This window comes from Danio aesculapii, chromosome 6 (genome assembly GCF_903798145.1).
Source record: "Danio aesculapii chromosome 6, fDanAes4.1, whole genome shotgun sequence".
NCBI lineage: Eukaryota > Metazoa > Chordata > Actinopteri > Cypriniformes > Danionidae > Danio > Danio aesculapii.
Genome location: NC_079440.1, coordinates 12,282,864 through 12,306,408, shown reverse-complemented (window position 1 = coordinate 12,306,408; position 23,545 = coordinate 12,282,864). Strand labels below are relative to the sequence as shown.

General features: G+C 36.6%; 1 protein-coding gene across 3 annotated transcripts in view; it reads right to left on the bottom strand.

Annotated features, from left to right (window-relative positions):
- Positions 1-23,545, bottom strand: part of als2b (alsin Rho guanine nucleotide exchange factor ALS2 b) — a 69,641-nt gene that overhangs the window by 10,093 nt on the left and 36,003 nt on the right. For all 3 annotated transcript variants that reach the window (XM_056459538.1, XM_056459539.1, XM_056459541.1), the window contains exons 15-31: positions 23,196-23,327; positions 20,522-20,650; positions 15,501-15,571; positions 14,438-14,504; positions 14,158-14,360; positions 13,749-13,814; positions 13,562-13,660; positions 11,305-11,469; positions 10,471-10,582; positions 9,940-10,017; positions 7,221-7,354; positions 6,962-7,126; positions 4,729-4,846; positions 4,425-4,582; positions 2,942-3,049; positions 795-971; positions 665-710 (exon numbers count right to left, since the gene is read on the bottom strand). In XM_056459538.1, the coding sequence (XP_056315513.1) occupies positions 665-710; positions 795-971; positions 2,942-3,049; positions 4,425-4,582; positions 4,729-4,846; positions 6,962-7,126; positions 7,221-7,354; positions 9,940-10,017; positions 10,471-10,582; positions 11,305-11,469; positions 13,562-13,660; positions 13,749-13,814; positions 14,158-14,360; positions 14,438-14,504; positions 15,501-15,571; positions 20,522-20,650; positions 23,196-23,327 (2,028 nt within the window). The remainder of the gene's footprint in view (positions 1-664; positions 711-794; positions 972-2,941; positions 3,050-4,424; positions 4,583-4,728; positions 4,847-6,961; positions 7,127-7,220; positions 7,355-9,939; positions 10,018-10,470; positions 10,583-11,304; positions 11,470-13,561; positions 13,661-13,748; positions 13,815-14,157; positions 14,361-14,437; positions 14,505-15,500; positions 15,572-20,521; positions 20,651-23,195; positions 23,328-23,545) is intronic.

Genomic DNA, 23,545 nt, shown 5'->3' with positions numbered 1-23,545 from the left:
TTTAATCTGTCTGAATGCTTGAACTGGCTTAAAATGCTAACATGGGCCTTAGTAAAGCATGCAAATGCTAAAATCTTTGGTAACATTATGAAGTCACTGCAAAATGCAACCATAAATCATTGCTGCGTCCCAATTCACATACTTATACTACGCCATAAAAATATGTAAATTTTTGTAAAGGAAAAGTATATACTTTTGAGTGTGCAACAGAAGAGTATGCAAGCTTTGGAACATACTACTTCCATGTTAACAGGCCATTATGTTGCTTAGTTATGTCCCCTGTCAATCATTTCGACACATCATCCACATTTCTTGTCATATTTACTTACCTGCCTTATTTTAGAAGCAGCAGCAGGACAATCTGCCATTCGTAAGTCTTTCATGCAGAGAAATCTCCTCAGGTCTTTGGGTAATTATGCATTTAGAAGTTAATGTCCAAACATATCTTGATAGACGTTCACATTGTTGTTACAGATGAAATACTAACTCTATTTTCGAATACTATTTAGGATGGCTAGTATGCGAATTGGGACGCAGCATTTAAGTTTTTCAACTATGGCTACTGGTCAACTACTGTATAACCCTGACTCCACATTCAAATCCTATTGCAAATACACACATTGTGATATTGATGCTGAAATGATATCCACTATTTCATTATTACCTGTTGTTTTTCTCCATGTATTGAAACAGTTACAGGCCAGAATTTCCTTTGAAAACAAGATCAGAAAAATGGTTCATTACAGGATATTCAGATCTATGTCTATCTCAGCGCAGCTGTGCGGCGGACTCACTGTTGGACCCCGAGGAAAGCCAGCAGTGCCAGATCTGGCTGTTTGTTGAGTCGCAGCACACACTCCCAGTACACATCGTCCTCTTTCTCTTTCTCTAGAGCGTAGAGTGTGAAGAGAGGAGGATAGAGACGCGGCAACAGCACCGGCAGGAGGAGAGCAGAGCTGCTGACCACACACCTGACAACAATTTAAAAAGCACAGTACAAGTAAATTAAACAGTATTTAAGTAATGTATAGATCTTATTTAAAATCATAGTTTATGATTTCTCATCATTTAGTTGGCTGGTTTAAACATTTTTTAATCTCACAACACTCATTTAGTCTGTCATAATTGTACCTTATCTCTTAGTTACTAGTTAGAATTATTAGGACTCATAATGTTTAAGTTCTCACAAGTAGTAATTAGTATTAAGCATTTCATCATTTTGTTACTCTTTTTAAGACTGACTTATAGGATTAACTTGTGTAAAAATTGTGTAAAAATCTTGATGGTTCTGTGGGTTTTGTCTATCAAATCTGATCTTTAAGTTGTATTTTCTATTGGATTCAAGTCAGGTGATTGGCTGGGCCATTCTACAGATTTTCTTTATCTGAAAGCATTTGAGAGTTTCCTTGGCTGTGTTTTGGATCATTGTCTTGATGAAATGTCCATCCTGGTTTCATCATCATCATCATCATCATCATCATCATCCTGATAATGTAGATGTTGGACTGAACCAGTGAATACTAATTGACACTGATGAAGGGCAGAGGTTTGCTGAAGAAATACAGAGATTTCAGCTGCTGTCTGGGCTTTCATTGCCCTTCTACACCTCCCTTTTTTCAATACTTTTTCCCTGCGTCATTTCATTTTATTACACATAACCGTTTTCTTTGCATTTCTGAATTTCTTTGGTTGTTACCAACATCCGGGGAAAATTTAAAGTCAACAGCATTTAGAAATATGTTTTCTGAGGAAAATGGTGATGTGTTTAATACTTATTTCCTAAAAGAAAATCTAATGAATCTCACTTGGTATACTGTATATTAAATCTTGCGATTATTATGACTTAATACCTTATTTTAGCCCATAATTATGACTGTCATAAGTTCAACTAAAAATAATTAGTTTCTCATAATTTTATGACTTGTTTTATGATTCATAATTCTCAATGATTTGTAACAGTTTCGTCTTATGACTTCTTATGAACTCCCTCTCTCAAAAACCTTTTCTCAAACTTCTTAATATCTCACAATGTCAACTTATGATTTCAACTTATAATTAGGACTTAGTATCTCATAATTGTGTTTTTTATTCGAACGTTTTATGTAGTTGTATGTCAAATTCTAATCTTATTTATTTATTATTTATATATTGCCACATCAGCAACTTATGGCTATTTCGTGGCAAAATGGATATACATAAAATATTACATGATAAAAACAAATTAGTTTTACGATAAAAAGTTACTTAGACAACTATAGAGGATATAAATAAATAAAATTCACACAAAAATATTTTCAAAGTTAAATATGATTTTTCAGTTCAATTTTTGATAAATAATTTAAGATTCTTCCTAGTGGTACCTTTTTAAAAATGTTCATCAAAGTACTCTCCTAAAAAATGTGTCTAATGGTATTAAAACTTCCACATTCCAACAAAATATGTTTTATGGTATGAGCCAAACTTTAATCTTAATTTCATGGAATTATAATGCCATAATAATGATTAACCAAGGCGAAACAGTCGTTCATTGGTTAGCGCTGTTTCCTCACAGTAATAAGGTCGCTGGTTCGAGTCCAGGCTGGGCCAGGTGGTATTTCTGTGGGAAGTTTGCATGTTCTCCATGTGCTTGCGTAGGTTTCCTCTGGGTGCTCCAGTTTCCCCAAAGTCCAAAGACATGCGCTATAGGTGAATTGAATAAACTAAGTTGGCCATAGTGTATGTGTGTGAACGAGTGTGTATGGATGCTTCCCAGTACTGGGTAAAACATTTGCTGGATAAGTTGGCAGTTCATTCCGCTGTGGCGACCCCTGATGAATAAAGGGACTAAGGAAAATGAATAAATGTTTTTTGTTTAAATTCCAGTTAAAAAAAGCTAATTGTAGCATGAACATCTGCAGTTGCATAGACCACCCTTAGACAATTTTAATACTATTTCCCGTACCCAGGTTTAGGAGACTCCAGCAGCTTTCCATCAGCATCTGTGCCGACCTTCTCTTTTGGAGGGTCGGCCAGTGAACCTCCTTCTTCTGGCAGGTTGGGAAAGAGAAATCTAAACACAAACAAGCATGATATTGAAAAGACATTTTAAAGGGCACAGAGTTTACCCCTTTTTTAAGATTTATTACTAATATTATGGTTCTTCTGAGTGTGCCAGTTTAGGTTCAGTTCAAAACACAATTCAGATTGTTTTATTATGATGTGTTAAAAATTGTCATTTTGGGGGAGTGTACACAGGCAGCCGTTTTAGGGGTGTGTTGCTTTGCATGAAAATTAGTTTCGACTTCCCGCCCAACGTAACAAGGGGGCGGAGCCAAGAGCTCCCCTGCTCTGTGTTTAACAACAGACAGGCAGACAGGGAGAAGCAACATGAGTGAGAGGACAAGCATTCAGCCGTACATGTACGAGTCGGACACAGACCAAGCAGAGAGTACAAAATCATTTGTGTCTTTGTATAGTTTTACAGCCAACTGTGTGCTAGTTTAAAGTTCCGAGCTTGTACACCGAGACTAATAACCTCGCACACTGAATTAACTTACTTGACTGAAGCACCAGAACCACAACACGGCACACTCAGACACGCACAGTCGGATGTTATTAAAAATGAAACTATTCAGATGGTGCTCTGTGGCGCAGCAGAAATATGAAGTGTCCCGAATCATGGCTGGGCGCCGCGGAAAGCCGCCGACGTGAAGCGCCGTTGTGTGTACCCTGATAGAAACCTATGCTTAGAATTCTGTAATGCATAGCGCTGCGTGGCATGACGCTGCGCGTCGACGAGCAGCGTTTCTGGTGTGCAACCTGCAGGCAAGTTCGTTATTTTATTTCCAACGGAGGGACGCACACGTGAGGCAACGCACTCGCACTTTCCAGCTGCACCTAGTTAAGATCACAGGGAGCGTCTGTGACCGCAAGAAATTCAAACGGCTGAAGTTTAAGGTAGACGCAATGAAAAGTACACATGTTTGCAAACATATCTACAAACAAACTAAGTTACAAACAGTAATTCCGATTAGAGCGATTAAGTGGTGAATGTGGATCTTGTGTTGAGCCCAATGAGCCTTACATCTAAAAACAGAGCAAGGGTGCTCCTTTAGTGACATCGCTTTGACTCACACGCTGAAAATGGCGGACGTGAAACAACAAACTGAGAATATGGTGATGCACACCTGTCAATCAATATTGGTGGGCAGGGGGACCGCACTCCTACGTCAAGTTGCGGTCGATCTGAAAACCGCTCCAATTGGTCCACCGTTTTTATGTTGTTAAATTGAAACAAAAAAGGGTGTGTTTATACCACCCCAATATGACGGTCTATACACTATACCTACACATATGTCTGTCCAAACGGCTTGAAAAGTTGATTTTTTTTTACCATAGGAGCCCTTTAAATCACATTTCCTTTCCCGTTTGACTGATCAACTTACCTGACGAGCTGGAAGATACGGCTGAGATAGGACTTGATTTCATTGACTGCCTGCGGTAATAACCTGCGGTTTGCTCCAACACCAACATAAGTCATGCGGTACACCGAAACCAGCGTCTCCACCAGCCGACCCAGAGGATGCAGAGGAGTATCACATGCCTGAATTTAAACACACATCAGGGGTCAGTGATATATAAAGCAAAATATTCAGAGGCACAAAAGTGGGCAAAAATACACTAGGAAGCTAATGTTTTGAAAGAAAGTGTGGTTAGCATCAGTTAATGATTACAAGTGAGAATGCTTACCTTCACCAGGTACCGACGGATTGTGTGGTACACCTCTAATGTTACAGGACCCATGTGTTGAGGGATGCACTCAAGACTCTCTAGTGTTTTGTGATGCGAGCGGCTCAGCAACTCTGGGCTAAAATACGAATATAAACATTCAGATTTTACATAAACTTACATTAATTACATATTTTAAAATTCATCATTTTATGGGGAATGTTGCAGTTCTTATCCATTTTCTTTGGTAGCTAGCAAATATATCATCTTTATTTTGTAAAATGAAGTAGTCCTCTATATTGACAGACTGTCACTTTAAGGCAATAAATCACAATTAACAATATGCTCAATTTTATAAGCAAGACTCAACAATTTCAGGCAAATTTTTTGCTGTCTCATTAGGCCTCACTCACTGCCACGTTATAATTTCCAAAGTCCTTAAAATGTTCAATCCTAACAATTTGTTAAAATTCCATATTTTATCATTTGTATACAGATGCACATCTCCAAATCTTAACCAGTGATTCTGATATACAGTTCATAATCACTGTTTACACACACTGGCCACTTTATTAGGTACACCTGTCCAACTGCTCCTTAGCGCAAATTTATAATCAGCCAACCACATGGCAGCAACTCAATGCATTTAGGCATGTAGACATGGTCAAGATGATCTGCTGCAGTTCAAACCGAGCATCAGAATGGGGAAGAAAGGTGATTTAAGCGACTTTGAACATGGCATGGTTGTTGGTGCCAGATGGGCTGGTCTGGTCTAAGTATTTCAGAAACTGCTACTACTGGGAAATCTACTGGGATTTTCACACACAACCATCTCTAGGGTTTACAGAGAATGGTCCAAAGAAGAGAAAATAAACAGTGAGCGGCAGTTCTGTGGACGTAAATGCCTTGTTGATGCCAGAGGTCAGAGGAGAATGGACAGACTGGTTTGAGCTGATACTGTAGAAAGGCAACAGTAACTCAAATAACCACTCGTTACAACCGAGGTCTGCAGAAGAGCATCTCTGAATGCACAACACGTCCAACCATAAGGCGAATGGGCTACAGCAACAGAAGACTACACCAGGTGCCACTCTTGTCAGCTAAGAACAAGAAACTGAGGCTACAATTCGCACAGGCACACCAAAATTTGACAATAGAAGATTGTAAAAACGTTGCCTGGTCTGATGAGTCTTGATTTCTCCTGCGACATTCGGACGGTAGGGTCAGAATTTAGCAACATGAAAGCATGGATCCATCCTGCCTTGTATCAACGGTTCAGGCTGGTGGTGGTGGTGTTATGGTGTGGGGGATATTTTCTTGGGCACACTTTGGGCCCATTAGTACCAACTGAGCATTGTGTCAACATCACAGACAATCACAGAGTATTGTTGCTGACCATGTCCATCACTTTATGACCACAGTGTACATCTTCTGATGGCTACGTCCAGCAGGATAATGCACCATGTCATGAAACGCGAATCATCTCAGACTGGTTTCTTGAACATGACAATGAGTTCACTGTACTCAAATGGCCTCCACAGTCACCAGCGCTCAATCCAATAGAGCACCTTTGGGATGTGGTGGAACGGAAGATTTGCATCATGGATGTGCAGCCGACAAATCTGCAGCAACAGCATGATGCTTTCATGTCAAAATGGACCCAAATCTCTGAGGAACATTTCCAGTACCTTGTTCAATCTATGCCACAAAAGATTAAGGCAGTTCTGAAGGCAAAAGCAGGTCTAACCCGGTACTAGTAAGGTGTACCTAATAAACTGGCCGGTGAGTGTCTAACCAATATTATCTTGCAGCTTAATAAGCGTTGTGCGGCTGGAAGAGCATTCATTGCATAAAAAATATGCCAGAGTAGTTGGCGGTTCATTCTGCTGTGGTGACCCCTGAAAAATCAAGAACTAAATCGAAGGAAAACAAATGAATGATTATCTTGAGGTTCACACACAGCAAGTCAACATGTTTTTTATATATACATTGTGTAATTTATTACACTTTAGGCATGTTCTTAAAGCTACTCTGGTATGAACCTACTGTTATTCATTAAATTTAGTACAGAAATACACTCATATTGTATACTGTACATTTACAGTATGCATGTTTAATAATAATACATTCAGCTTGCTGATTTTAAATGTGGCTTACTGATTTCTTTATCCTGTATAAAGAAGCACATCTACATTCCTTTACTTCCAGATTTCAATTGACATCTCATGCCTTTAAGTGTCACTGAAATCTATACCTGTCTCTCTGCTGTCTCAGGTTGGCAGTGAGTGCTATGGCAATGTTGTCCCACGCTGTCGTAGTTTGCCCCTGTACGGGAGAATCACAACCGAGCCTGTTCCAGCACTCCAAAAACACAGCCTTCCACTTCTCTTCAGAGTGAACTGCTAACCGGCCCAGTTTACTGCACACAAACACATTAACATTTAGGTTGTACCTCTATAATCATAACGCAATACAAAATTTGAGTATGTTTCACAGATCAACAATGCTCTTACAGTGCATGACCCTTCTCCTTGTCTGAGTCGTACAGGCTGGGTTTGTAGTAGGAACCTGACATCTTCAGTCCGGTTCCCCAAACTCCACTAAAAGAGCCTTCAATATAGTCTCCATTCGGCATGGTCAACACACCCTGTGGAAAGAAGACAGATTCTATATTGTTAAAAGTTTTGGGACATCTACCTTTACATGCACTTGAAAGTTAATAACTTCCCAATCTGTATGGTTTAATATGGAGTTGGCCACCATTTGAGACTATAACAGCTCTAACTGTTGAAGGCTTTCCAAAAAGTTTAGAAGTGTTTAGGCAAATCTATGACCATTCTTCTAGAACAGCAGTGCCTAAACTCAATCCTGGAGGGTCGGTGTCCTGAAGATTTTAGCTCCAACTTGCCTCAACACACCTGCAAGGACGTTTCTAGAAAGCCTGGTAAGAGCTTGATCAGCTAGCCTAGGTGTGTCTGATTGGAGTTGGAACTAAACTTTGCAGGACACTGGCCCTCCAGGACCCAGTTTTGGCAATCCTGTTCTGGAAGAACATTTATCAGGTCAGACACTGACGTTGGCTGAGAAGACCTGGCTCACAGCCTAATCCATTCCAAAAGTGTTCATTAGGGTTGATGTCAGGACTCTGTTCGGGCCAGTCAATTTCCTCCACACCAAACTCGCTCATTCATGTCTTTTTGGACCTTGCTTTTAACACTGATGTCATGTTGAAACAGAAAGGGGCATTCACTAAACTTTTCCTACAATGTTGGGAGCATGAAATTGGCCAAAATGTGTTGATATGCTGAAGCATTAAGAATTAAGGGGACAACCCCTGAAAAACAACCCCACACCATAACCCCCCATCCAGCAAACTTTACATTTAGCACAATGTGTAACCACCGTTCTCATGGCAACCCCCAAACCCAGACTCATCCATTTGATCGCCACACAGTGAAGCATTGGTGATCCAAGTCTTGGATGCAGCTGCTCAGTCATAAAAAATCATTCATCGAATTCAAATTCCAAGCACTGTTCTTGAAGTTTGGAGATCTGTAGCTGTCGACTTCTGCACACTGTGAGCCTCTTACTGTGCTGACCCCACTCATTTTACATGGCCTACCACTTTGTGGCTGAGTTGCTGTTCTCCCCAAATGCTTTCACGTTGGTATAATACAACTATAACAATACAACATTTGACCATGGAATAATTTAGTAGTGAGGAATTTTCACAAATTGACTTATTGAATAGGTGGCAACTTGAATTTGCTGAGCTCCTGAAAGCAACCAACTCTTTCAATTTTTGCAGAAGCAGTCTGTATGCCTAGTGCTTCATATTATACAACAGTGCAAAGGGAAGTGATCTGAACATCTGTGGAAATGTAAATTTATATAATCTAGTTTCAAATTAACAGTGATATTTATATAACTGCAAAGTTATTTTCTTTGGTTTTTCAGCGAGGGTGTGAGAGACACTAAAACCTCTTGCTTCCTGAGCACGGGTAGGGTCTCAATGACTGTGCCTTTGTCTTTGGGTGATAATTTCAAGCCAAAGAAACCCTTTTCACCTACAATTGCAATCAGAATAATTAGCCCCCCTTTAATTTTTTTTTTCCTTTTTAAATATTTCCCAAATGATGTATTTGTTTTATTTTGGCTAGAATAAAAGCAGTTTTTAATTTTTTAAAACCATTTTAAGGTCAAAATTATTAGCACCTTTAAGCTATGTATTTTTTCATAGTCTACAGAACAAACCATCATTATACAATAGCTTGCCTAATTACCCTAACCTGCCTAGTTAACCTTATTTATGTAGTTAAGCCTTTAAATGCCATTTTAAGCTGTATAGAAGTGTCTTTAAAAATATATATTGAAATATTATTTACTGTCATCATGGCAAAGATAAAATAAATCAGTAATTAGAGATGAGTTATTAAAACTATTATGGTCAGATATGTTAAAAAGATATTGGGGGAAAAAAAATAAACAGGGGGGCTAATAATTCTGGGGGGCTAATAATTCTGATTGCAACTGTACCTACCTACTTCGTTTGCATGCTTTTTTTAGCCATGTCCACCTAGCCACTCCTCTCCTGCTAAAAACATAATAGACAGGACAACTCCGTCTCAAATTAGTCTTATTAGAGACTTCATTTCAACTTGCTGCAGAACTTGTGAAAAACTTGCAAACTTGTAAGAGACTCCTGCAGGCTCTTGCAGACTCGTGGATGCTGTTTGTCTGCAGACTAGGACTAAGACATTTCTCCTGGACTGGGTTCTCAATCATTCGTTTTTTCCAACACATCTGATTCAATGATTTGCATAATTTTAGCAAAATACCAAAAATCAATACTTTTATTTATCAAGGTAGCCTTACCTTTATAAAAAGTTATGGTAAAGACTTAAAATGTAACAAAAAATCCAGTTTTGATCATTCTGTTTATAAAAAAACGGCTGGCAATAAAAAAAAATCGTAATACTGCATTAGAGTTGATTTCATGTTTAATAGTTTAACCAAATTACTGTCATTTTTTGCTTGACTACTATTTTAAATTTTCAAACCATATTAAAATAGAAAACAGTTACTTCCATGTGTTATATTTCAACGGATTTTATTGTATTTTAATCATTTAAATGCAGTCTTGGGACTTTATTTTGAAAACCCTGAATTTGTGTGTACAAAGTTATTGTAACTGGATCAACTGGAAAAGTGTTTGCGAACATTACTAATCACCTTTCCATTAAGAGTCCAGTCTTCTAAAAACTCTCCCTCAAATGTGGTGTCGTCTTCAGAGAGTAACACCCCATTGCCCTTGGAAAAATACAAATAACAACAGGAATCATATTATTGCTTCATACTTTAAAAACAAGCAAGAATATCTGTGTTATGTTGGGTTATTTGAATAGGGCTAAAAAGGGAATATCTTAGAATTTTCAAGTATTAATTATTTTTTAATGCCAACATGCAAATAACTTTTAAAAACAAAAACTTAAAACACATATTCCTCACCTTCACCACCTAAAAACAAAGTACGGCTTTATTTAATAAAATAAAATGAAAAAAAAAATAAATTATATATTATATATATAATATATAATTATATATTATTATAATATTTGATTATATGGTCACTGCTTTATAAAATCTATGTACATACTGTATATATATATATATATATATATATATATATATATATATATATATATATATATATATATATATATTTCAAATACACTTGGAATATTCTCAATATGTAAATCTCACCATCATTTTGTTGTTGTTGAAAGCACCTTCATAGTACAGGCCGAATTGGGTAACAACAACTCCGTTGCCCTGCCGTTGATCATCCAGCCACATACCCATATACTTCTCTCCTCTGACACAGTTAAAACACAGTTAGTATACTGCACATATATTAGATATATCACCATTTCACATTCAGATATTTCACTATTTTAGGGCATTTCTATATGATTTCGTTATTTGCCATTTAAATAACGTGGCGCAAAACATGAAAATTACTGTTGCGCTGGTCTGAAAATAGCAACAAATTGCGCTGGATGTATGATAGGGCCCTTAGTGTTCTGCATACCAAACTTTTTACCAATATTTCTAATTGAATCTATTGCAATCCATACTATAAGGAATAGGTTTTGAATTTAAATATTGTGCATAGTTTGCTTGTATTAATTTGAAAATCAAATAATAAAAATCAGACTGTAATTCTCTGATTCTTTAAAAACCTTTGACAAGACGTGGCGCCCCATTCTCTTGATCCTTAAAACCGAGCACTTATATATAAATATATTTTATTCATGTTTTATAAATTGTTGATTTAATTTAATTTGTATTATTTAATAATTATTACAAGTATTTATTTGTTTATTTATTCATTTAATTAATTAACTTATTTTTTTCTTCCCCTTTTGGGTTGTTAAAGGAGGGAAGTGTTTATTAGGGTAGTGTTGTTGAGTTATAATTCTAAATTAATGTTGGAAATGATGATGTCATGTATCATGTAGAAATTTCAAGAAATAATATAAAAAACAATGTGCTGCAAACATTCTGTGAAGTATTCTTGACAGTCTATTTGCATACCGGGTGATGTCGTCAAAAACTCCATAGCCAGATTTTTTGTCGTACTGCCACTGGCCAATGAAAACACTCGGAGAGGTGGAATTCAGCTTCCCACTACGCAGCATCCCATGACCATGACGCATGTTGTCTTGAAATGAGCCCTCATACACTTCCCCAGAGGCATATCTGAACACAAACACACACTCTATGTCATGTTTTGTCTAAACTCCATGTTTAGAAAAAAAGAATTTTTCTCTAAGATGCATAACAATAACGAAAATTGATGGTAAAGGTATTTGAAATGATACAGAATAAAAAAACATTTATTAAATGCTGTTCTTTTGAACATTTTGGCCATCAGACAATCCTAAGAAAAATGTATCATGATTTTCACAACAAAAATAAATATGCATTCTAGCAAATATCTTAAAACGTAATCTTATAAAATGTTTCCCAAGCAGCAAGTTACAGTAGCATATTAGAATGATATTTGAAGATTCAGATCATATGAAGTGTAAAATCAGGAGCAATAATGCTGAAAATTAAGCTTTGGCAAGAATCAGGGTTCCCACACTTTCTTGAACAGCAGATTCAATGACTTTTAAAAGCACAATTGATTTTAAATCAAACCTTTGTAATTCATACCCCATTCAATTACCCCAGCATTTGCGGCGCCATGAAAGTCTGTACTACACTTAACATTTCACTTACACTAAATATTTACAAAAATTCTGACCTTTTAAAAAGTCATGTTGAATTCAATACTGGTGATATTCAAATGTGGTTTCTGAAATTGATCAAATCTGCATTATTTGTCAGTGTTACTGTACAAAATCTTAATTTAAGATTTTTAATTGAAGAATTTCTCCAGTTTTGTTTTTCGTTCTGTTTTTGACAATTGTGCACAATTGAAATCAAACCATAAACAAATTTAATTCCAAATTTAATTCAAGCACATTCAAGGACCTGTACTTGTTTCCAAAGAGCCCCTATTATGCAGTAAAAAGGTCATATTTTGGTTTTGGGGGTCTCCAACAACAGGCTGATATGCATGCAAGGTCCAAAAACACTATAGTTGTCTTACAATATGTATTTATTTTTACCCAATTATCCCATCAACTCCCATACGATTCATTCAGCGATAAATTTGTTCCCAAACAACTTCTTGGCGCAATGCTAATCTGTACTGATTGGTCCAATGACACATTCTATTGCGATTGGTCGACTGTGTTCAGTGTGAGACAGAGTGAAATGCCCACCACGGCTTATCAACCATTTTGAAGTAGTCAGAGTGCAGAGTGTATGTGTGAGCCCAATGCAGGAGTGCATTAAAGCAATGCAGTTTAACGGCATCATATTGCTCTATTCTTAAACATGACACACATTCAGTATTATGGCACACAATGGCAGAAGCAGAACTATTTTAAAACTTGACCGCTGCACGTGTGTAGGAACAGCTGACGGTGACCATAGCAACGACAAACAGCAGTGAATCGTGAGCTCACAAACACATTTAAATACGTATACAAAGCGGCACGCGTTGTGTTTTCAACGTGGTTTTTGACGCAATATGATAATATAAAGAGTTAACCAGATACAGTATGAGCCGTGTGGAGCGGTTACAAGTGACAAAACAATTAACTACATAATTTACAAGCTAGAGAAAACAAGGAGGCAACCATTTTAATTGCACTTAAGTTACTCACGCTTGTGAAATGGAGGAAGGAACTGATCCATGAACTGTGTACTGTAAAGTTCCTGTCAAGCTCTGACAAAGTCCCATACATCAATAGTCTTTTCTGATCCTTCCTTTAACAAAGGGGGGGTTCAAATTTTGCGTGGGGCTTGAACAAATGCGTGGGGCTTGAGTTCGACAACACACCGACATGACTAAAGATTCGTTACCCCGACGATTCATTTGAACCACTTTGAGTGGACTCTTTATAGATGAATCAATAGTTTTAAACACAGCACACGTTCAGATATAAGCTTTAGCTGGATATTTCACTTCACTTAGAGCTGTTTTACACACTGCATGGAAGGTCATTTTCAAAAACCCATAATAAGGGCTCTTTAAGTACTTTCTAGGTCTTGAATCCATACATCTGAAATAGGTCTTTACTACTGTATTTTGAGTTTTATTATAATAATAATTTGCAATAATAATGTTCTTACAGTATTTGACACTTAAGACACTCTAAAAAATAAAAAACAACTTTTAACTAATAGTGTACATTCAGAAACACAATTACACACACATAACAAACAAAACGCAAACCTGAATGTTCCAAAACCGTGCATTTTGCCATCTTTCCATTGGCCTTGATAATGATCACAGCTGTTCAGGGTTTTGTTCGACACAACGTAATCTCCAAAACTGTGCAGAAAACAACAGTGAAATATTTCCAGCAATAGAAATGCACAAAACATCAGCACAACAACCTGAAAAACACGTTACTACTAACCCATCTTCAAAGCCGTTTTTGAATGTCCCCGTGTACATTCGTCCATCTGGCCATTTGACCACGCCCCTAAAACACAAACGCAGCCAATGATCACCATCCCTTGTTTTTGAAAGTAGACATTGACACCAACAATATCTGTTTCCATCCAAAAATGCTAATTTAATTTATGCGCAAACTGAAATATCCTATGAAAGACGTGCGAATAAATCAGTCATCGCCACTCCCTGATTAATTGGCCCCAAATGTCAAAAGTAAAAACAAAAGTTTATCCTACTCAGTTATGCGCATATGTTATTTAATGTGCATTTTTAATATTAATGCACATCTTGGCGTTTCCATCAACTGATTTTTATGCGCACATTAAAACTGCACAAAAAATAGGTGCATGGAAACAAAGCTATTGACCTACCGCCCATGGGGTTTCCCTGAGACCCATCGGCCATCATATTTGGCTTCCTTTAGCCTACTGTCTTTGTAAAAGGTGTACGATGCTGTCCGCGAGATGGGTGGATCTGCTCTCTGCGTTACCCCTGTAGAAGGAGGTATCCCATCATGCCCCAATCCACTGAGTGCCTGCTCTACTGCTTGGTTTATAGAACGGAGCCACTTTGCCTGGAAAGCGGAACATCCATGTTTAGTCAACTAAATGTGTTTCTGAAAAGCTTAAAATCATTTAAAGTCAAGTCTACTTTTTCAGCAGGTGATGAAGCCAGCAGAGCGAAGCTTTCCTCAGGCGAAGTCACTTTTAAGCCATACCTGCAGAGAAACAACACCATTATCATGCAAAATCAGACAGTTTGGACAGTACACAGACATATTAGAGTGGTATAAATACATCAAGTCCTTTTTTTAAATATGCTAATGTTAAATCAGGATGCAAATGCTAGCAATTTTGAGGCCAACCGCACCGTGATGTAGCAGTGTGGTTTTCCCCCACCCACTGAATTGATTTACAGGAAGTATTAAGTATTATTGTGTATTATCAGGTCCACAGAACAGGATCTGCTAAGAAACTGGGATTAAAAGATCTGTTCCAACTATCTATGATCAACAAGATTTACAAGTTTAAATGTTTTTAAAACAGTGCATATTTGTAATAAAGTAAAATCGCTATGTAATTCAGAACTGTAAGAATCACCACAGCTGCATAGTGTCAGTTCAACTATATATGAGGACACTTCAATCAAACAACATGAGTCTCGGTTTGTGGACGTTAAATCATGTTTATTTGTACAGTAGCATATATTTATATCCTGTCACTTTTGCTGCAAGTAGATGAGCAAAAATGTGTGTGTGGACAGCATTTGTGTGTGGCTCATTCATTGTAGAAAAATGGCTAAATAAACTCCACAACAACTACATCAAATAACTATTGGGAAACTTCCTGATTCAACTTTTCTGTGGTATTTTTGACTCAGAAACTGCCTGATCCATTTCTAAGTCGGTGTCTGTGTCTGTCATTGTGCTGTATTTATCTGATGCAGTAGAAGTAGACACATATATTTAAATGGTGGGCAGGAGGAACCAGCTCATTTGCATTTAAAGGCACAGGCGCAAAACAGCTACAATTTCCTCTTATCCCAAAACTGACATATTCCGCAGGGTATAATAAATGGTCTGATGGCTATTTTGAGCTGAAACTTCACAGACACAATTTGGAGACACCAAAGACAAATTTTATGTCTTGTAAAAGGGGCCCTTTAAGACATATAAAACAATTTATAGTAAAATAAAAGTGACAGGTTCACTCACAGGCCTGTGTTCTCCTCAGAAATGGGCTCCACCCACAGTGTAGCCAATGGAAAAACGTGATGGGTGGAAAACTGTAAAAAGTTGAGACAAATGTAACATTGCAACAACCTATGCAAGAACAAAATGCAGAAAATAGATTCACTAGAATTTACACTACTGCTGATTCGAGATGCAGTGTATTATTGCTATAGTGGTTGTCAGTAAATTTTAAGAGATCTGTATACAGATTGATATTTAATCTGCATTACATTACCTTTGCCTTAAAGGGACAGTTCAACAAAAAACATTGATTTCCTCACACTCAAGTGGTTCTTTCACTTTTATGAATTTCTTTCTAATGTTGAACACAAAACAAGGTATTATGAAGAAATTTCGGAAAAAAAGCGGCAAATGACATCCACAGTATGGACAAAAACATACTATACACCAGGGGTGTCCAAACTCGGTCCTAGAGGGCCGTGTCCTGGAGAGTTTAGCTCCAACTTGCTTCAACACACCTGCCAGGAAGTTTCTAGTTAATATAGTATACAGTATCTAGTAAGAGCTTGATTAGCTGGTTCAGGGGTGTTTGATTAGGGTTGGAGCTAAACTCTCGTGGACACCGGCCCTCCAGGACTGAGTTTGGAAACCCTGCTATACACTACCTGATAAAAGTCTTGTCGCTTTCACAAGTTTTAGGCACAACAAATAAGTTGATCATTTGGTATCGAAAGTGGCTTATATGAAAGGCAAAGGCTTTTGATTGCGCTAATTTTACCAAAATAAAACCGTATCTAGCCTTGATTTTTATTTATTTTATTAGTCAGACAGTAAGGTCTGACTTTGCTTAGACAAAATTCTTGTCACTTAACAGAAATAATGTACAGTATAGAATATAAAGTCCTGGTGCAGTGGAAAAAGAATTCATATAATGTGTATGACTTCCATGAGCTTGAACGTCTGCATCCATACATCTCTGCAATGACTCAAATCACTTATTAATAAAGTCATCTGGAATGGCAAAGAAAGCATTCTTGCAGGACTCCCAGAGTTCATCAAGATTTTTTGGATTCATCTTTAATTCCTTCTCATTCATCTTACCCCAGACATGCCCAATAATGTTCATCTCTGGTGACTGGGCTGGCCATTCCTGGAGCATCTTGACCTTCTTTGCTTTCAGGAACTTTGATGTGGAGGCAGAAGTATGAGAAGGAGCGCTATCCTGCTGAAGAATCTTCCCTCTCCTGTGGTTTGTAATGTAATGCGCAGCACAAATGTCTTGATACTTCAGGCTGTTGATGTTGCCATCCACTCTGCAGATTTCTCGCATGCCCCATGTTGAATGTGATCTCAAACCATGATTTTTCCTGACTGATTTCTGTGAGAATCTTGGTTCCATGCTGGTTACAGTAGGTCTTCTGCAGTATTTGTGATGATATGGATGCAGTTCAACAGATGATTTATCTGAAAACTCTATCTTCTGCCACCTTTCCAATTGATCAACTAGTCGAGTTATTATTTGCTGCTTTTACTGGCATCAACGACCAGACTTTTGTAAAGTAGTGTAAGAATCAATAGCTGTTCTTTCCAACATTCTTCAGAATATCTTGTTTTGTGTTCAACAGAAGAAACTCAAACAGGTTTTAGAACAGGTTTTGTTTGTGAACTATCCCTGTGATGTACATATAAACAAAACTAATAACTTAACATTATTTCAATGTAATCGTTGGCAAAATGTCAAAACAAATAGCTATTTCTTATAGTGTATATTATTACACAACTGTTCAAAACATTGTGGTTTGAACTTCGAAGTAGAATTAGTGTATTAAGGGCTATCTTCATTTTCATTCATTTTCAGCAGCCAATAGAAGCGAAAAAAAAATACTGTAACATTTAAAGGGCTGCAATTAGGGTTTTATTTTAGTGGTAAACGTTAACAGAATACTATAGAATAAATATAAATAAATATACAACTTAATGGTGTCAAAACAAGTAAGTTATCCGATATTCTATAACAGCAGCATCTGAAAATTAAAAATGCTGAACATATGATTCTTTTTTCCCAAAGGATGAAAAAGGTGTAATGCTGAAAAGGTCAAACAGACACATACAAACACTTTATGAGGTATCGAGGGGAGGAAACAGAGAAAAATAATGAATTATCATGTCAAATACTCACTGACACATTCACTAATACAGCACTCAGCATTAAACAGAACCACTACTGTTCAACATAAACCGTCCAGCACAACATGCCCTCTATCACAACCAGATACAGGTACATTTATGCAGAGATGCTTTATCAGATCTGTAACAAAGGGTTTACAAGCAGGAAGCCTCAGAATGAACCCAGACAGATGTACTGTCATCTTGCTAAGCTTTCAATCACACCAAAAACAAGACATTTTAGAAAAGGTAGACTCTAAATGGGAATTCTAGACAAAATCTACAGGTTCAAACTGAACTCTGTTACAAATACTACAAAATTTTAAACAATTACATTCTTTAAAGGAATATTCAGAGTTAAATGCAATGATAAGCGGTAGATCACTTTGACTCATCCATCAGTTAATATGTCAATGCACTTTGAATGAAAGGCTATGGAAAGATTATCTTTCTACTTCCACACAGCATGATAGAATGTTTAAATGTTTAATGATGCAACTATTAGTAATTTCTTATAAAGCATACTCCAATACTTTGAAAATAATACATGTGTAATATATGTTACAGTGTAGGTACATAAATATCTGTACTAACCCTAAAACTCCCCCCAACCCTAACCTTGGCACATGTAGTTATTGTAAATGATCCAGTAAGAACACTGTAAGTACTATACTGTAAAATAAAGCACAACCTAAACTTCTGTGCAATGACATTACAGGGTACTATAATTGACTAACATTAATAATATAAGAAAAAAACACAAAGAAATTCAGTTACTTTAAATAAAATAACATGAACTAAATTAATAAAAAAGACATAAAACAATTCCAACAATTTAGCATTCAATAAAACTAATATTGACTAATAAAAAAATAATTAAATATGATAAAAATGTAAATATAATAAAAGAAAAATGACAAGCAAAGTTAAATTCCACATAAACAATAATTTATTATTTTCTAGGGAGTTAAACAGTATTTAGCAGCACAAATTAAATAACCACTGTATAATAATAATAATAATAATAATAATAATAATAATAATAATCATTCCTTTATTCATTTTCTTTTCAGCTTAGTACCTTTATTAATAAGTGGTCACCACACCGCAGTATTATGCAGCGGATGACCTTCCACCTGCAACCCATCATTGGGAAAACACCCATACACTCTCGAAACCGGAGCACGCGGAGGAAACCCATGCCAACACGGGATTTCATCAAGTGAATGATTATACAACGTACAAGTACAATCTTTAATTGCCTTATTTGCTGTGCCAAAATGGCCTAAATTAGCTTAAAAAGGTTACACAAAACTAGGTGACGTGGTGGTGTAGTGAATAGCACAATCGCCTCACAGCAAGAAGGTTGCTGGTTCAAGCCTCGGCTAGGTCAGTTGGCGTTTCTGTGTGGTGTTTGGATGTTCGCATGTTCTCCCCGTGTTCCTCCGGGTGCTCCGGTTTCCCCCACAAGTCCAAAAGACATGTGGTACAGGGGAATTGGGTAGGTTAAATTGTCCATAGTGTACAGTTGAAGTCAGAATTATTAGCCCACCTTTGATTTTTTTTTTCCTTTTTTAAATATTTCCCAAAAGATGTTTAACAGAGCAAGGAAATATTCACAGTATGTGAATATTTATACAGTTAAACAGAATTTGGGGAAAAAAATAAACAGGGGGCTAATAATTCTGACTTCAACTGTATATATATGTATGTATGTATATATATATATATATATATATAGTATATATATAGTACTTTAAATTAAAATGAAAATAAGAAAACATAAAAAATGATTAATAAAATATAAAAACATTTCTCAATGTTTCTGTCCACATATTTTAATATTTATTTTTAATTGCAAAAAAAAAATGTCAAGATGCACACAAGATCTTAAAGTGCATATATAAACCTTATTCAATCAGTCAGAGCTGGTAATTTTTCATCCAGTAACACAATATTCACAAACTACTTTGTACCAAATGAATTCTTAATTGTGCTACTTAAAACTCGTAGAACAGATGATGCGACTAGTCTGCTGATTAGTTCACTTATTCAGTCTCAGTGAATGCTGTTTTAGTTGTTAAAGGCTATCATCATCAATTGGTGATGATGCTTTTGCGAACATCATTCATCCAAACACAATATAAAAAGACAGCAATTGCTATTGCTTTTTGTTTGTGTGCTCTGAGACACAAGTCAACTATATTATAATAGAAAAGAGAACCTAAGGCTTCCCTGGATACACAAATGTTCATTTTTATTATTAATATTATTAATATTTTATATTATTAACAAATCCACCAGTCAGGGCATGACATATCTGTTTCCTTGGGATAGAAACAGTTCTTCAATTGCAAATTATTTGTATTATATTGTAATTTTCCACATAACTGTCATTCATGAATTTGGATGAAAAATTGCTAATATTGATTAACATACACATATTTCTTTGTTTTAAACGCAGGATGAGCCTAAATTAGTTTGTAATTTATTTCTAATCAATCAGATTCCCTAAGTAAAGTTTGATTTAACCAAGAATATTCCTTTAACAAAAGCATTGATCAAACACTACAGCTGTAGGGTGCATCCTTGGGCACTAGGGGACAGTCTGCTATTGGGAAAACTCTTCATTCATATACGGTCCATACTTACAAGACTCTTATAGGGGACCATGCCCTACCAAAACAAAGATAAACATCACTACAACATCAGTCATTGGAAACAAATTGTTAGTCTGGCCTTATAAGCGAATGAAAAGCAGAAGTGAAAACATTGTGTAAGGGGAAAAAAGGATGAGATCAACGGAAAAGGCAGAGATAGAGCTGAAATGAAACTGAAATGGTAATGAAAGAGACATTTAAAGACAAAGAGCAAACCTGTGCGTGAACGAGTGCGTCGTTGAACAGGATGAACCAGTTGACGGAAAAACGTCCTGCGTTTTGAAGAGTCAAAGCCTTATTACTGCTTTCACAGATCAGCCGACGAGATGGTTTACGCAGAGAGTCCTAAAAGAAGAGAAGACTTTATTATTTAACAACCCAAAGTCATTGGAAAATTATGCCTTGTAAAAATGTAAAATAAGATGTTCAGGGTGTGTTTTCATGCACGTTTCACATGACAAATCCACTAGAGGGCGCTGTTTACAGTCTTACAAATCTAAAATACGTTGCTTCTGGTTGGTTGCTGCTAGACCAGATACGTTTGCGGCCGGAAGTTAACGAGAATTATTTCTATTATTTATTAAATTACTCAATTTATTGTATTTTTTTCAACGTCTACCCCCACCCCACCTCTAACCCCAACCGTCACAGTAACATAAAAACAGTAGTTTTTACAAAAGTACCGAGTATTATTTATGCTATGTATTAAATCACCCAATAAATTGTATTTTTTAATGCCTACTCCCACCCCAACCCTAAACCCAACAGTCACAGCACTGTAAAAATCTTAACTATTGTTATACAGTGTCATAAAAAAATGCTGCTATATTAATGTGCATATCGCACTTCTGGCCGGCCGCATATCCGATCTAGACTTTACCCTTCCGGTTCATTTTGTTGGACATTTCAGATACACGTCTTTTTTGTTCACGTCGACAAGAAGGTGGGGATTTTCGTAAAGACCTGAGCTGATCTTTAAGTCCCGCTTCCACAAAAATTCTGTCCCCATCCTTAAAAATATATATTATATTTCTCCGACTCGCAACATTCAAGTTTTGTCCCCCTCCCACTCGCAAAAGCCCACATGTACACATATAAGTTGTTTTATTTTCACTGCTTCTTCCCGCTACTCTTTTTTTTTTCTAACTTGCTTTCCTTTTCATGTTAAATAAAAAATAAACAAACATGTTGAGTTTAATTACATGGAAAGATGAACAAGAACATGGAGCTTTTCAGAACATAGGAATACAGTCAGAATGGTTCGAAATGGGCTAATAATTTTGCAATGACACAAAATAATAATATACATTGATTTCTCAAATGGTCAAACAGAAAAGCATGTGGCCTAATACTGCTTCAGAACGTGCGTTAGTCTTTCGTGCCTTCAGCAATGTCTAAACATTGACCATAAGCTATGCTTATTTTTAAATATATAAAAACAGATCAATTTTCAATATTTAGCTAAATAAATAAAGAAAAGTAAACAGCATTAAGCCTGTAGTTCCATGCATGAACCACACGAGAATTAGCATTCATCTTTGCGCCTGCTTTTATTTCATTTACGTTGTTCTTGTTGCTTTTGTGCAGAAGATATTAACAAAGTTTTCATTTTAAGTAAATGAATTTTAAGAAATTTCATTTTAATAGTAATTGTATTCTCTCACAACCCACATAAACATGAGGACCTTATTGCCCACACCCTCATTCATCCATCAAATCTTGTCCCACGCCACACAGTGCACGTCTCTATCTTGTATTATGGATCATCTAGTGGAGTGGTTCCCACAGAGGGGGTCGCGAGACAATGAGAGGGTGGGGGGAGGGGGGGTTGTTTGGTGATTTCCAAAAATCTCATATATGTCATTAAATTATTAGAGTTACCATATTTTATCCATAACCTACAGAAGATAAAAATAGTATTTAATAGTTACATTAAAAAACTACATGTGCTTGTAAGACTGCACTTTTTGTGTTGTCAATATGTGTTTATATAGTTCCTATAGTTCCCGTTGTGTGCAATGCTCATCTAAGGATAGTCGGGGTTGCGAGTCACTGGAATTGTTATTTTGGGGATCGTGGGCTGGAAAGTTTGGGAACCCCTGATCTAGTGGAACACTAACTTAAACCCTTCCCTAAACCCAACCAATAGTGTTTTCAAAAGCAACCATGAGAGAAAAATGTAACATGACCACCTAAGGCCCTGATCTACTTCTAACAAGGTTCATTTTCGTTCTTTGTTTGAGTGCAAGAGGAAGTTTCTGGCACAAATAGATGAAGAGTGAACTAAATTGAGAATGTCCTTCCATTGGTCCACAGAAATCTCTATACCCAGATCTTGCTCCCATGTTTGTTTAGGTAAACCAGTTGGAGATGGAAGCAAAGTAGTTATTCTAATATAAATTGTAGATATCAGCCGTCTTTGACTTGGATTGAGGTTAAGAATTTGATCAAACTCTGATTCTGGGGGGCGATTTGGAAAATGGGGGAACAGTTTTTGAACAAAATGTCTCACTTGAAAGAAACGGAAAAGATGGTTATTAGGGAGATCAAATTTAGTTGATAGGAGTGAAAAGAAGGAAAAAAACATTGTTGCAAGAGGAAGTTTGAAAAGGTAGAGAGACGCCATACTGTTTTCAAACCCTCCAACACACCCACAGCTGCAGTAGGCTGGGTTGTAAATGTGTGGAAAAAGCTTGGAATGTACCTGCAATTGTGGAATGAGTGGGATATAGCTGTGATGTAATGACAGAGTTGTTTTAAACTGTAGTTTTAATATCATCCACATTCTCTCTTACTGCTAATAAAAACTATGTGCTCAGCATGAGGAGCACCTTGCTATCTGCTGTGCATTAAACTGACTGGCGTGTGACAGGTAAAGCCCTCCACTCACGGTCATCTTTCCAGGAAAACTCTTCCAGAAGTGGAGCGTGTATTCAGCTTCCTTCCTCCTCCTCTTTAGATGAAGAACCATGGATTCGAACTTTGAGCAGGCATCCTGCAGCTTCTGATAGTCCACAGAACTCTTTCACACACACAGAGAAATATAAAGTAGAAGAAAAGAAAAGGACACAGCATGCATTATTGATATTGTCAATTTTTTTTATTACGCTATTATACATTTTATTATACAATTAAACATAAAACATGAATAATAACCTGGATAACAAAAAATGTTTTACACAACAAAACTATTAATAATATTATAATAAATGTTAAACACAACATAAACAAATTAATTAA